This window comes from Corythoichthys intestinalis, chromosome 11 (assembly GCF_030265065.1).
Source record: "Corythoichthys intestinalis isolate RoL2023-P3 chromosome 11, ASM3026506v1, whole genome shotgun sequence".
NCBI classification, from domain to species: Eukaryota; Metazoa; Chordata; class Actinopteri; order Syngnathiformes; family Syngnathidae; genus Corythoichthys; species Corythoichthys intestinalis.
In genome coordinates, this window is record NC_080405.1 from 34,360,266 (window position 1) to 34,375,283 (window position 15,018).

The 15,018-nt window shown below is 37.3% G+C and overlaps 2 protein-coding genes and 1 long non-coding RNA gene across 3 annotated transcripts in view; 2 read left to right on the plus strand and 1 right to left on the minus strand.

Annotated features, from left to right (window-relative positions):
* The window catches only part of LOC130924176 (uncharacterized), a 4,998-nt gene extending 2,099 nt beyond the window's left edge, over positions 1-2,899 (plus strand). The window contains exon 3 of the long non-coding RNA XR_009064835.1: positions 146-2,899. This is a non-coding gene — a long non-coding RNA (uncharacterized LOC130924176). The remainder of the gene's footprint in view (positions 1-145) is intronic.
* The window catches only part of itk (IL2 inducible T cell kinase), a 5,414-nt gene extending 602 nt beyond the window's left edge, over positions 1-4,812 (minus strand). The window contains exons 1-15 of the mRNA XM_057850581.1: positions 4,644-4,812; positions 4,365-4,469; positions 4,192-4,273; positions 3,967-4,092; positions 3,671-3,708; positions 3,088-3,242; positions 2,941-3,006; positions 2,717-2,771; positions 1,745-1,824; positions 1,498-1,640; positions 1,314-1,385; positions 703-871; positions 411-627; positions 268-332; positions 74-192 (exon numbers count right to left, since the gene is read on the minus strand). Of these exons, the coding sequence (XP_057706564.1) occupies positions 74-192; positions 268-332; positions 411-627; positions 703-871; positions 1,314-1,385; positions 1,498-1,640; positions 1,745-1,824; positions 2,717-2,771; positions 2,941-3,006; positions 3,088-3,242; positions 3,671-3,708; positions 3,967-4,092; positions 4,192-4,273; positions 4,365-4,469; positions 4,644-4,781 (1,630 nt within the window). The 5' untranslated portion in view covers positions 4,782-4,812. The remainder of the gene's footprint in view (positions 1-73; positions 193-267; positions 333-410; positions 628-702; positions 872-1,313; positions 1,386-1,497; positions 1,641-1,744; positions 1,825-2,716; positions 2,772-2,940; positions 3,007-3,087; positions 3,243-3,670; positions 3,709-3,966; positions 4,093-4,191; positions 4,274-4,364; positions 4,470-4,643) is intronic.
* A 1,210-nt stretch (positions 4,813-6,022) lies between these two features.
* On the plus strand, positions 6,023-13,217 carry med7 (mediator complex subunit 7). The gene is made up of 2 exons (XM_057849366.1): positions 6,023-6,195; positions 12,091-13,217. Exon 2 carries the CDS (start codon positions 12,100-12,102, stop codon positions 12,859-12,861), a length of 762 nt encoding a protein of 253 aa, XP_057705349.1. The 5' UTR covers positions 6,023-6,195; positions 12,091-12,099; the 3' UTR covers positions 12,862-13,217.
* Positions 13,218-15,018: the final 1,801 nt, after the last annotated feature.

Sequence of the window (15,018 nt, forward strand, 5' to 3'; positions counted from 1 at the left end):
TGAAAAAACAGTGGTAGGTAAACATTTGGGTGCTCGATTGTTTGAATGCCAGTATAGTCTAACTGAACCATACCAAATGACCAGACATCAGATTTGCTGCTGAATTTGCAGTATTTGATAACCTCTGGTGCCGACCACTTGACAGGAAACTTGGAGCACATGGAACTTGTGTACTGGTCATCAAGAACATATCTACAAGGCACAAGATAGGAATGGCCAGTGAAAAGAATACAATACTGCTGTAAGACAGACTTTGTGTATCAGTACCTGGTCATACCAAAATCAGACAACTTAACCACATTGCTCTTTGAAACTAGGCAGTTCCTTGCAGCCTATAATTGAAAAGACACAAGATTGGGAAACTTTTATTTCAAACCACTGAATAATATATATATTTTGGTTATTTTTACCAGATCTCTGTGGATGAAGTTAGATGTCTCCAGGTAAGCCATGCCTTCAGTGACATCCAGACACATCCCTAACATTGTGTCATGGGATAAGCACCCTTTTTTTGTCCGCAGGTAATCTGACAAACAGCCGTTCTCCATAAACTCCAGAACCAAACACATTGGAGAACTCTGGGTGCATACACCATAGAGCTGAACTAGCTTTGAGTGGTATAATTTCCTAATGAAACATACACAATTGCAAATTATCTCAACTCACTGTAAACTAAAATTCAAAATCAAGACGTGTTCTTACATCATGATTTTTGCTTCTTCTTTCAAGTCCTCATCTGACATGCTATCTTCTCTTATCATCTTCAATGCTACTTTCTTCTCCCTCCATTGTCCCCACAGCACCATCCCGAATTGTCCACTACCTAATTCTTGGCCAAAAGTGAGTTCATCAGGGTCCACCTCCCTCTCATCTGTTGAACAACAGTTATACGTAAATGATTTGTATCGGTAATTATTATAGACCACATTCTTTTATTACCTAGTTATAAAAGTGTAACAATTTCTTTACTGAGACAACTGTAGACTATGGACAATTATGAACATTGCACAAGTGGCTTCTTGTTTACAAACAAGACACCCCATTACTTTGCAGATACTGCAATTATAGACAGTCAATGGCCTCTTTGACAAGATGCAGTGCCATAGACTATAGTTCTTTTTAGCCTATATACTGTACATCAGCAACAACATTAAGGCACACTTGCATGTTTTCAAATAATACAGAATCAGGCAGTAATAAACAATAATGCAATATAAACAGATTAACTTTGTTTTACCACAGTCAAAGGGTTTTATAATTTCAAAGATGATTCAGTACAATAGAATTTAATAAAAATAAAAATTAAAAAAAACCTTGAGATTGACCAGCAATCTGAGAGCAGCCACCTGTCTGAGTAACAGGGTGTCTGAGACGTGTTATCAGACCTGCCAGGTAACACACACACACACAAATACATCTTAGAAAATAATTTCATTTCAAAATATGAACCATAAGCATCATTACCTGTCCTGCAAAACAGATGGAAAAAAAAAATACCTGCAGCATTGTGTTGGTGGTAATGGATCAGCTCGGGAATGGTGCGAAACAGATACTTCTCTGCTAAGTAAAACAAAGACTCTGCTGTTTCCGTTTGCCTGATTTGGTAATGTTTTACACATGGTTGTTTCTCCTCATTAGACCTACAGGTGATGTGTTCAGGAGATTCATTGAAATTAGTAGTACATTATTGTTGTGTAGTAGCATTATGGTAATGGTTATACCGGTAAACAAGTGGTGAAATTACCCCGGTGCTTTGGAGAAGACTGACACCGTGTAGACCCCTGTCTGTCTTGAATTTCGAACCACAAATGCACCCTCTTTTCCCTTAACATTAACAGCACACACAAAAACGTTAACATTATAGTCGTAATTCAGGTTTATCCCATACTTAGCCTGAAAACATTAAGATTAGGTGTTGTTATGTAACACACATTTTTACTTCACACACACAGTGAGTCTAAACCAGTAATTAGGAAGTAATAGATACATAGCCATGCTTGTAAAACTTCATACAAAAGCCTCCACTTCTCGCTTTGGTGCAAGTTTATTTTGCATATACTGTATACATAAATATGCCTTCACTTTACATCGATAAAATGATAACTCATGAAGATATAATAACTTCATTCATTTTCTTTTTCTTTGTCATTCAACAACTGCGCACAAATAGATAACCGTTACATTCACATTCTCACTTTCTGTGGGCATTGAACAAGACTGTTCTGGTTTGTTTCGTTAAAAAGAGAAATCAGAGCAGCCTACTACTACTACTACTATGCTTATCCATTCCAAAGAAACGGATTTTACCAATATATTTTCATTTAACTCTTGAGGCATCTTCACTGTCACTTTACAACTAAATTGAAGATAAATGAGGGAGTTTCTGTCCAACCACCTTTGTTGGCAGAGAGCTGCCTGCCTGCAAGGCATCTGAGCAACTGTTGTTTTCGTTCCAAAAGATTGATATAATTTATGTTTTGAGGGTGTGCCTCCAACATTAAGCATCAACAGCTGAGTTTCCACACCAAAATCTAGACTAGCGCAGTCCTAAATTAGCATTTGCACAAACTGTTGAAGCATGCTCAGATGAAGGACAAAACAAGACAACCAGAACAATCCAGTTGCGATCAGTTCAATGTCGAGAGAATGAAATGACTTGGCTGGGTGAGAATATTCACATGAATCTTCAAATAAAGGAAATGTCTGATAATTTTACCTCTTTGAATAACACATTTTCTGCTTCCCCTCTCGAAATGTTCTTGTTGTACCATCTTTGATAAGGCAAAAGAAAATATAGTTTCCATATAAAAAGTTTCCATATGCACATACTGTAATTAAATACATTCATAAGATCCATCCAAAAATATGCAATACAATATGCAAGCTTGAAAATAAATAAAACTTGATCAACATTACTCTTCCAGTTGATTTAATGCTTACTCAAATCTCTCAATGTTGTTCCCTGATATCTCTGTTAGGTGTGTCCTCGGCACAAATCCTGTGTTCCTGTGATGACAAGTAGGGAAAATATTTTTTAATAGGTGAAATCATTTGCATCTTATGGATACAGAGATTCTTGTATTTTACCCCTTTTCATCTCGAACATTCCACCAGTCAGGGTGGGAGCTGTCTGTTAGGGTGTACTCCTTGTCTTTCTGAAGTGCCAACTCTGTATCTCCGAATGGGGTGTAGTTCTGCAGTGCAATAACTATCCTATGCACTGCATCGCTTAAACCTTCAATCTAATGACACCAATGTACATTTGAGCTTCATGTGGTACTGTATAACTGCATACTTGTTAGATTGAAGGAGGTCAGCAACAATTGCACAAAACACAATTACAGAACTATATCTAGAGACCAGATTGTGTGACCACAAATCAGATCTCTCGCATTGAAATAAAGATACAAAAAATATACTTAGAAGAATATAAAACATATTTGGAAGCCAAAATCTCTGCTCAATTCAGAAATACGACACACATACAAACTATGACAGAATTATGCTCCATTCCTTTAAGTTATAATTGCTACAAAAACAACTCAAAGACTTACAAAATATGCAAGGACAAAACAAAATGATGAACTTTTTGGAGCTGTCAATCTTTTTGCATCAATCAATATCATTCAAACTGCATTCACTTTTATTTATGCGATTATGGAATGGTTACCTCTGAATCTGGGATCTCAGGTAATGGTTTTTTAGAACCTGTGGAAAAATCCATAACACAATATTTGCTTGATGTATTACTAGTTGTATGATATTTTACCCAGTTTTAATCCATTTTGTAAAATGTTTCGAAATACGGAAATGTTTAACACTGACAACAATGAGGCAAAGGCATTGGCCAAAGATTGCATTATTCGTTCACTTTAAACTTCAAGGTGGATTTATCAATATTAGATACCTATAGAGAACATATTAAGCCTTAAGTTCAGTATTTGTTCATAAAAGTGTGATACAAACCATAACCCACTGGATCATACGGAAGACAGCCTCTTGCCAGTTTCTCTGACTGATCGCAACATCTCCATTTTCCATTCATCCAAAACTGTGGGTGGTATTTTTCAACCAAATTGTTATTCTTTGTCTCTATATAAGCAAAAAAATAGATTAAACAAGGTGTAGATTATCTGCATTGCATAAAACAATGATTTGGGAGCCTGAAAACCATGTTCTAAACATGCTCACCTTCTTTAAGAGCGTGCACCCACCTCAGACGGCAGTCATTGTCTGGGGCAAAAATGTAGAGGAAATGGTTGCCATGAAAGACCTGTAGATGTGTGTGTGAGAATAAGGTGTTATGCTTTGCTTTAAAGTTATTCTGCAGCTTTAAGTGATGATTTGACAAACGTGAACCTTACCTGAAAGGGGTATTTGTAGTCACAAGGAATGGGGAGATCGGTAAAGACCATATCCACACACTTAATGTTACATAACTTGATGCAACCTTTGAGTATCGGCTTTCTCTGGTTAAATAAAGAAAAAAGAAGAAATACATAATGACTGAGAGTAATACATTAACTCCCTATTTATCCTAGAAATACGGTATGAATATGAATAGCAATAACAACTTACCCCAAAGCTTTGAATGACTCAAGAGTACCCTTTAAATTAAATTGTTTTGCCGAATGCATACTTACTCCAGCACGATGCTCAGAGTACTTCAATTCCTGTGTATCCAGCACAAAAAATCTCTCCTTGTAGTTGCATGGAGATGTTCTTTTCTTTTGCTGGGACTTTTTTATCATTGTCCCATCCAGAATTACTGTAGAAGACATGGTAACATTAACAACAATCTCAGATATATTGAGTGAGATGGTGACAAAAAGAAATATACCAAGTTTCCGGTTGATGTGCCTATAGTAGAACCACTTCCTGACCCCATGAGTTGCAGACTGTGTACACACAGTGGGGGAAAAATCCTTTGCATTTACTTAATTTGAACATTTACATCAGCTGCTATGTGAGTAGCACATTATTGTGACTTATTAAGCTAACATACGTATTATTATTCAATAGCTTTTGAGGAGATGGCTAAATTAGTGTAACCACATAGGCTTCAACTGCATGAAATAATAACATATATTCACAAGCACTTTTACTGAGTATATAAGAAATTGCCAATAAATTCTTGTGTGAGGTGACCCCATTAACACCTTCACCCAGAAAACGACATGTATATTCACTCAATTCCCCACTTTGTGGCTTTTAGTGTGGAACATTTGTGAGTTGTTATGTGATTTGAAGCCACTGAAATGGGATACTGATGGAAGAATATTCATCAAGTATATTATAGTAGTGCAGCATTAAACAATTACTTACAATAATGTTTCTAACTACTGCACTGAAATGATTGCTACCACTATGCTATGGGTGTGTGTGCCACGGATAAAATACCCAAATTTCATTTACTACGAATGAATGAATGTATGAATGAATGGGCCTAAAAACCCCGAAATAATAATAGTTGAAAAAGAATTTTTTTTAAACCAATTTATCTACCTCTTCCTTTTACGTAGAATGACAAGCAGAACCAAACGCTGCTCCACTAGGTGGCAATATTTCGATTAAATAAGCTACATGGCAAAGGTGATTCTGTGAGAAGAGATCAAACTCATGTATACAAAATCCTTTGTGATCATCTTGTTGGTGTTGTGCAGTTTTTTTTTTTTTTTTTTTTTTTTTTTTTTTTTTTTTTTTTGCAGAGCGATAACTTAATAGACGGATTAATATTAAGATAATTGTATTACGACGGAGTCGGCGGCGTAAGTAACTGGCGGCCATCTTGCGTCGCAGGCATATTTTCGCCACTAAAATACAATTTTCTTACTGAAATCTTGAATGATTTTCAAATGATTTGGTCTATGACAAAACGTATTGAGGTGGCTGTACAGTATTTATCAAATGGCTCGGACGCAAAATGGCAGACAAGCAACGACACTTGCTCCTATTCATTTACAATGCACATAGGAATCTAAACCTTTTATATGATATCTACCTGAGCCCTGGAGAAAGACTTCACCAATCCCAACGACGAACCAAGTCACGAGAATTTCTCAGCCAATTGAATCGGAACCCAATCATTCGTCCGCGGTAGCATAAGATAGCTGCGTGCTATCTGTACTGTCATAAACTTATCTTTGAATTTAATTGAAGCTTCACATTTTTCGGACCCCAAGGGCCACTTAAAAGGTAAGTAAAGTTATGGCTGAGAGACTATATGTATTGCACAAGTTTTTCCTAAATATTATGGTCAAACACAGCAATGTAGAAGCAGCTGCGTGTATCTGGCTCCTAAAGCTAACTGCGTTTGCTTAGCCGGGTGCCTTCAAATAATGTGGCGGTTGGATAGAAGATACAGCGAAGATAACATTGTTTTCTGTATCTTGGTTGGCACTCCATATTGCACATATACGCATTACATATTTGAAAGTACTTTGTAGTTGGTCTTGCTACCTTCAACGACAAATGATTCGACTTGTGGCTTCCACTTGTCAGCGTCGTAGTTTACATTATGTTGACTAAGTTATGTTAGAAAACTTAGTAAATGGAAAAAGCTGGATTGGAATTCACGACAATACCATCTCATAACTACTAATTGCACGGCAAATACTATTTAAAAAAAAATATGGTAATTTTCAAATATGAATTTTAATACCCAAATATGGGTGCTTAACATGTCCTAATTTATAACGTTATTACTCTAATTTGCAATGATCACTGCATTAACTAAATAGAAGGCAAGAATATTATATCAAAATTATTATCAGATAAGATAAACTTCATTAGTGCCACCGAAAGGGAAATTTGTATTGCTTCAACAGCAATAGTGGATACAGGTAAAAGATAAGGATATAACGTGCAGGTACAACATAATGGTCCTGCTGTTGGTGCTCAAGCACAATTAACATGTATTCACCTTTTACATAGCCAAGAAAAGAGACGTTCACGCATTGATTTTATTTTGAAAGACTTGATCAAATTTGTAATACAGTGATCCCTCACTTATCACTTATCACTGTTAATGTGGACCAGAACAAACCGTGTAAAGTGAGAAACTGCAAAATCCCCCCCCTCTTTTTTTTTTAAATTTTTATTTTAACATATATTTTTTTGGTATACATTATATGTAAAACCCTATAAATCCATGTTATCATTACAACATTAAAGAATAGTTTGAAACATGTAAATAGAATATTAATAATATCAATCACAAACATAAAATAATATATAAATAATATGTACTGTACATTCATTCTCTCAATCTCTCGTATGTTACGTATTAGGGCTGAACAATATTGGAAAAAAAACTGACATCGCAATTTTTTGGGGGGGTTGTGATGTATTGAGATTTACAGTATATTGCGATATTAAAACGAAGATCATTTTCACCAGACTTGAATAGCTGTGTTAGGGAAGACTGGTTGATTCACTATGACCAAATTGAGTTCATTAGAGATGTACCGATCTGATCACATGATCGGAAATTGGGCCGATCGCGCCATTTTTCAGAGTATTGGAATCGGGTGAAAGGGATCGGTTTAATTTTTTTTTTTTTTTTTTTTTTTTCTGCATCATGCTTGTACAGCCTCTCATGCTCCCTCCTAAAAAACAGTGTCACCAAACTGTTTTACTTGTTCACCAGAGCAGCTGGCGTCAAGTTTTTAAAGCAGTAATGTGAAGTAATTTCATAACATGCCAAATAGGGTCACAATTAAAGTAATTAAACATTGTCCAACAAATTAAGCATGAAAAAATAATTCATATGTCGTATATTTGACAAAATAATCGAGTTTCCGAAGTTCGAGCCTGAAAGGGGACGAACCCGGAAGTGATACGTCACACCGGGAACAGCGATGGCAGCTCCATTCATACGGCCGCCATACAAAGCCCTCCAAACAATGATTCAAACAGCGATATAAGCGATAGATCGAGCGCAAGGGAGGAGATCCAAGTTTTTGAAGAGTTGGAGGAAGAAGAGGAGGTTGGAATTTTATGTTGGACCTAACATGTATTAGCCAGACGCTAATCAGGATGCAAACAATGTGCCTAGACTACCTGACATGGAATGGATATTACAAGATTGGTAAGATATAGGCTGTTATGGGTTATGTAATTTTCTATAATAATAATAATAATAATAATAATGTTTTTGTTTATCTGATGACATTGTTAAAAAAAAAAAAATAATTAGACTTCATGTTCATTTTGGCAGATCCGGCAGCTCTCGTGCATATAAAATAATAATATAAAAACGTTGGGGGGAAAGAAGGAGATGAGTCGTTGATGGCTTTCTCCACTTTACTGTGGCGACAATAAGAAAACAAAATAATAGCGGACTGCCGCCACATTCGACCGCAAAGTTTTGCTTCTCGCTGATCTCCTCCTCGCCTCCTACTACTCCAGCGTCTCTTAAACGGATTGTGCATAGTGTCTTGTTATGAGCTTTTTGTTTACAAATGTATCGAATAGAGCTGGGAATCTTTGGGCACCTAACGATTCGATTACGATTCAGAGGCTCCGATTCGATTATAAAACGATTATTGATGCACCCCCCTCTTTTTTTTTTTTTTTTTTTTTATGTTTTGTACATTAGTTCCAAAATCGTTCATAAATACTCTCAGGCTAAACCAAACTACTATTTCAGTATCAAGTTAACATATAGCAGTAAAAAAATATACAAAAATAATAGTAAATAAAAACTCCTGTCCCCATTCTATATCAGCAGCTTTAAACTACATTCAATTAATTTAATGTTGTGAATCAACCATTAAAGTTGTTAAAATTGCTCCCGTTATTCCATAATTTCCCTTTTGTCTACTTTCGACATGTGAACTATTTTAAAGGTAGATTCAAGTCAATATTTTACCGATTTAGGAGTATTTTAGATAAAAAGTTAATTAGGTTTGCTTGGAAGGTTCGCTACAACAGCCTTGCAGGGAAGTGTACTGCTTTAAGATGGTGGCTGTTTACTATGCCTGCATCTAGCTTTTTGTAGATGTGCTGCTAACGCTACCGAATCTATATTGCATCTAGTCCTATATAAATGATATCTACGGTAACATTATGTGGATGCACTTTGTAGCAGCTTTTCGGCAGCAGTCAGGTATGTTATTGTGTTTTTTTATCACAAGGCATGATTTGAGCTAGAGCCGTGAGTTGAGTATTGGCATTACCCGAGGGGCCAGGTAATGAGAAGCATGATGTTTAGCTACTCTTGCTCCGTTCCTCATTGTCCCGAAGACCGCGCAGCGCGCTTAGTGTGTTGTACTTCCGCTTTACTTGGCATATTTCAATAATCGCAACGTGCTGACACTTTGTTTCTTTATTAACACATGGAGCTAACAGTACAACACTGCTCGGGGCTCTCGGGAGGAAGTGGCGTCTAATGGCGTGAGGAAATGTAGTTTTTTTCGCACAGGCGAACAGATTACAAAGTACCACTTCAGTGTTGTCCCGAGACTACATTTCCCATGATTCACTGCGTGACCTGCGCGCTCGCTGATTCGCTGCCAGACACGCATGTTGGGGTCACCTGTCAGCGGCTCTCGTACAGTAAAACACAAACTAGAAGGCTATCAAGCGATCACCGTGAAAGAAACGCCGAACCGTACAAATGCAATGCAATGCTTGAAGCATGAAGGTGGAAATACGTAATACAAATACAAATAAATGTGCACAAACTCACCGGCGGTGTGTGTCTCTTACGGCAACGTGACCGTGAATTACCGCGACGCCGACCGCTTATACTGTATGCACATCAACACCCCTTTCCCGATTGACAGTGGATTAACCCTTTCGGACAAGATCGTAGATGACGCACAATTTAAACACGCTTAACCTAGCGAACGCAACAACAACTATGATCGGGGATTGCCACGAGTTAACGTTCGGCTAACGTCGCTAGCCTATACTGTTCATTCCACAACACTTGGCAGCTCTGCTTTGACAAAGTCATCAGTCATCTATCCAAAAATCACACTTACTTTTTGGCAAATCCTTGATCATAAGCAGACCGGTTAAGGAAGCAGGCATCTTCGAAGTGTTTGCAGCAGAGAACGCTACTCGATGATGGCGTGAAATTCATTCGCTTCGTGCGGACGAAAGATGTCCATGTACGTGCCCTGCTATCCTTTGGCCACTCATACAACTTTTCGTTTGATTGAGAACAAAACATTGCCACACACCGCCATGGCATCTTACCGAGAAGCAATGCAACAAACAATACTGTTCTATGGCAGACTTCCCTCGCACTTCCCGGTGTGACGTAATTCCCGAAGATTGCCGAAAAAAAGCATTTTCGTTGTCAAGGGCGTTGCTATGGGATAAACAAAGAATCTGGAAGGGTTGCGTTAAAAAAAAATAACGAAAATATGTTTATAATGTTTAGCCATTGATATTATTCAAAAACATGGATGGCCAACCTTACTTCACATTACTGCTTTAAAGTTAACAATGATTGACAGGTTTGTAGCTTTGATGGGGCCAGAGACGCCTTGGTAGCTCCAAAATCAAAGGCACAAATGTGTTAACTATCGTTAAGCTTTGTGTGCAACTCATTCGCTGTGTCAACGAGAAGCTGTTCTTGCGCAGCGTGAGCGTCAAAGCAAAAAAACTTTTTTTCTGTATCGGATCGGGAATCAGTTGACTCGGACTCTGACTCGGCTGCAAAAATATGCGATCGGGACATCCCTAGTATTCATATAATACTGTTTAATCCAGGCTAAGGGGGTTTATCTGTGAATGATGAAGATTGGTGTATATGAGAGGGATCCAGGAAGCCATTTTCTCTGCACAATTTCTGCTTTTATAAGGAAAAACAAAAGTTTATATAAAAAAAATAATAATAATAACAACAATCGCACGTCCTGCGATAGGACTATTGTGCACGTGCACCTTGCGATGGCGATGTTCAAACGATATATATATTGCAGGCTTAATACGTGTGTAAGTGTATCATATATTGGTTGATAAAGTGTACCTTAATATGTTTGTACAACTTTTATTCTTATAACAAGATACTTCTAACAATATAAAAAATCTGCCATGCACTGAGGGCGCGAAAATTGAGCTACAAAGTAGCGAGGTATCACTGTATACATGAACGAGGGTATTACCTAGCTTAATTTTGAAGGGGTGGGAGCGATGGTACCTTTTTATTCATGAGCCCATGTTTGTATGCCAAATCTGTGGAGTATTACTATCTTTGTTGGATTGCGTTTATGGTTATTTTTCTCAGGTTCTCCCATCTTTTACGAGACAGCTCGGGGTCTTATGCTCTTCCGTGTAATGTTCAGGTCCTTATAAATCATGACTTTGGTTAGAAAGAAACAGGATTTTCTTGTTTAAAAGTAACGATTAGGGATGTCCCGATCGCATATGTCTGCACCAGAGTCAGAGTCGCCTTATTTTGAGAATCTGATAACATAATAACCATCCGATAACAGTTCTTTTTTTAGAACAAAAGGTCCAAACATGTTACAGTACTGTACTGTTTAAAGTACTTCCTCTTCCGCTTTTTACGGCATAGTTGTGGAGCATTACACCGTTTAAACGTATATATTTTTGTATTTCTTGCAATGTGTTTAGCTTTTAAAAATACTAAAATATGTTTTTAAATTAAAAACATGATCTTTTTCACCTGATTCAGATCCTTTGAAAAGGATCAGGTTTTTAATTTAAAAACATATTTTAATACTTTTAAAAGCTAAACACATTGCCAAAAATGCATATAATACAATAATTATGCCAGTCTTATGACGCCGCTGTCAAATAAAATATTACTTTTTAACCCTAACAAATCCACAAAGCAATGGACTGTAAAAAGTATCATTCAAAAATTAGGGGGAAAAAGTAGCAGCTTTAGTCCAAAAATTACAGCAATTGTTGCTAGAAATAACACCCAACCTACGCTGGTCAGATAAGAGCTCTTCGAGCCAAAGGAAGCTGGCTCCAAAATAGTATGTGTAGGGAAAAAATACAAAGCATGAATTTAAAAATAATATGCTAATTTACAGTATTACCCGCAATTATACTTTTTAATGGAAAATGCCTCCTCTCTGTTGACAAAACCTGTTATTGTTTCAGACCACCATCATGGGTGAACCGCAGCAGGTTAGCGCCCTGCCTCCTCCACCTATGCAGTACATCAAAGAGTATACTGATGAAAATATCAGCAAAGGTTTTGCTCCCAAACCACCACCGCCCATCAGAGACAGCTACATGATGTTTGGCAATCATTTTCAATGTGATGACCTGATCATTCGGCCTCTGGAGAGCCAAGGCATTGAGAGACTTCATCCTGTGCAGTTTGACCACAAACGTGAACTCAAGAAGCTTAACATGTCTATCCTGGTGAATTTTTTGGATCTACTCGACATCCTCATCAAGAGCCCTGGCAGTATAAAGCGAGCGGAAAAGCTGGAGGACTTGAAACTTCTGTTTGTTCACATGCATCACCTGATTAATGAGTATCGGCCACATCAAGCTCGGGAGACTTTGCGGGTGATGATGGAGGTTCAGAAACGACAAAGACTAGATACAGCAGAGAGGTTCCAGAAGCACTTAGAGCGGGTAGTTGAGATGATCCAGGGTTGCCTTGCATCTTTACCAGATGACTTGCCACAAATGGAAGGTCCTGACACTGCTGGTGATGAAACAAGAACTGTACTTGTAGGGAACTGTGTGGGGTCTTCTGGGCAGGCTCCACGGCTGAAAACTGAACCTATGGATGTAGAGGAAGCAGGAGCCAGCTGTATGGCAGCGGGTCACCAGAACAAGAGTGCACCTGCAATTAAAAAGGACAAAATGTGGGACAAAGATGCAGCCATGTGCAGTATCATTGACAAAATTGCCTAGTATCTGATTACCTTCGTTTACTGCGGATGTTTAAAGTTTTTGTATAAAGAGGTTTAGTTGGTTTTGTTGCCATTATGCTGAAAGATCAATTTGTATGAATTAAGTTGATTTAAAAACTTTGTGTGTATTATTGACCTCAGGAAAAAAATGTATCCATCCATCAATTCATCAACCACGATATTGAAAATAACACAGGAATCGGGTGGCTAACTTTCCTTTTTTTGACATCTAATAAAGATATTTTCAACCAAGAGAGAACATTTGTCTCTGAACCGTGAATATGATATGGTATATGTTTGCCATGGGTGGACTTAGTCTGCAAATGGTGCTGTTATCAGAACTAGAAATGTCTGGCTATAGTTACAATCAGTGTTGTTAATAACGGCGTTACAAACTGTGTTATTTTCTTTAGTAGTGAGTAATCTAATTAATTACTTTACTCACCTTGGCAACGCCGTTACTGTGGCGGGAAAGGCGTTCGTTACCATGCGTTACTATGTTGGTTGACGCTGGAAAAATTAGGACTCATGGAGATGAGAGAGCAGAGCAGGAGTGGGGAGGAGGCAAGGGAGTATGACGCCATTCAAACGCGATGCTATTATGGTAAGTGGCTCCAATAATACCTGACTGTATCCGATAGCCTACAAACTACGCCCACATGATGCTTCGGTAGATATCACATATATACAGAACTAGATGCAAATGACAGAGACGGCAGCATTAGCAACATATATAATAAAGAGCTAGATGCGTTAGTAAACAGCCGCCATTTTAAAGCAGTAGACTTCTCCTGAAGGCTCTGTTGTAGAGAACCTTCCTAGCGAACCCAAGTCACTTTTTATCTAAAATGCTACTAAATTGGCAAAATTTAGCTTCAATCTATCCTTAAATGATGAAACAGTTTTAAAACTTGCACATGTCGAAAATAGACTGAAGGGAACTAATGCAATAACGGGAGCAATTTTAACAAATTTAACGGTTGATTCACAACATTAAATGATTTCCACACATAGCAAAGGTTATTATCTAGTTATCGCAATATTCGCAATACACCAGTGTCTAGTTAAGTTTAGGGTAAAGAATTGGACTAGGGCCAATTGTCCCAAAAACCCTTTAAATTTCACATTGTGTGACCTGTTTTTTTTTTTTTTTTTTTTTTTTTTTTTTTTTTGTGAGAAAAAAAAAACATGAAAATTATCACCAGTTATTTTGCCAAGTAACTAATTACTCTTACATTCAGGTAACTGAGTTACTAACACAATTATATTTTGGGTGAAGTAATTTGTAACTGTAATTAATTACTTTTTTAAGATTAACAACACTGGTTACAGTAATTCTTCTATTCTGAAATTCGCCATTTTGGTGCTTTCTGAGTTTATTCACATCAATACATATCGTTAAAAACATATCAACAGCAGTATAATGTTTAAAAATAAAAAGTGACACTCCACAGAAGCTCCTTAAAGCTAATTCGGTGGATTCCTTGATTGTTGATCCTAAATGACTGAGACCTTTGAATGTGAATCGTATTCTGCAACGCAGTTTCGTTACTATGATGAACTGTTTGAGACCCTGATGAGGAAATCAGCATGCATAAACACCCTTGAGACCAATTATGATCTGGTACAACATACAGAATGAATCTGCCCTGAAGAAAAAAATGGTTTGACAAAAGCTTTTAAATTGCTATTTTAACAGTTTAACTGCAACCACCAAGATTTACATTACAACTCACAGCCATGATCAAATCATTAATATTTGATAAGCCAATTTTCAGTTAGTAACGTGTAGCCTACTAATGATAACCTAAACAGATTGTCGAAATAGAAACTTATTTTTGTCGACCTGTTTTCTCCATCTTTTCGATCTTTACTTTTCTGTAGTTGTGTTATTTAAGTTGACAACAAACTGGTTAATGAGAGGCCAAACCTATTCGGTAATCAGGTTCTCATGTTTGAATCTATCACTTCGCCCCCTCGTTGATATCTCGACTTGGGAATTCCCTGTACCGTTTACAATATGCTTTAAGGGAAAAGGGATTACTTTTCACCATAATTGACAAAAGGCATATTCACGTAATCGTCCCTCAGTGTTTGGTATTATATATAAATTATCCCAGGAGTTATGTTATGAAACTGGGCAGCTACGGGTTTCACA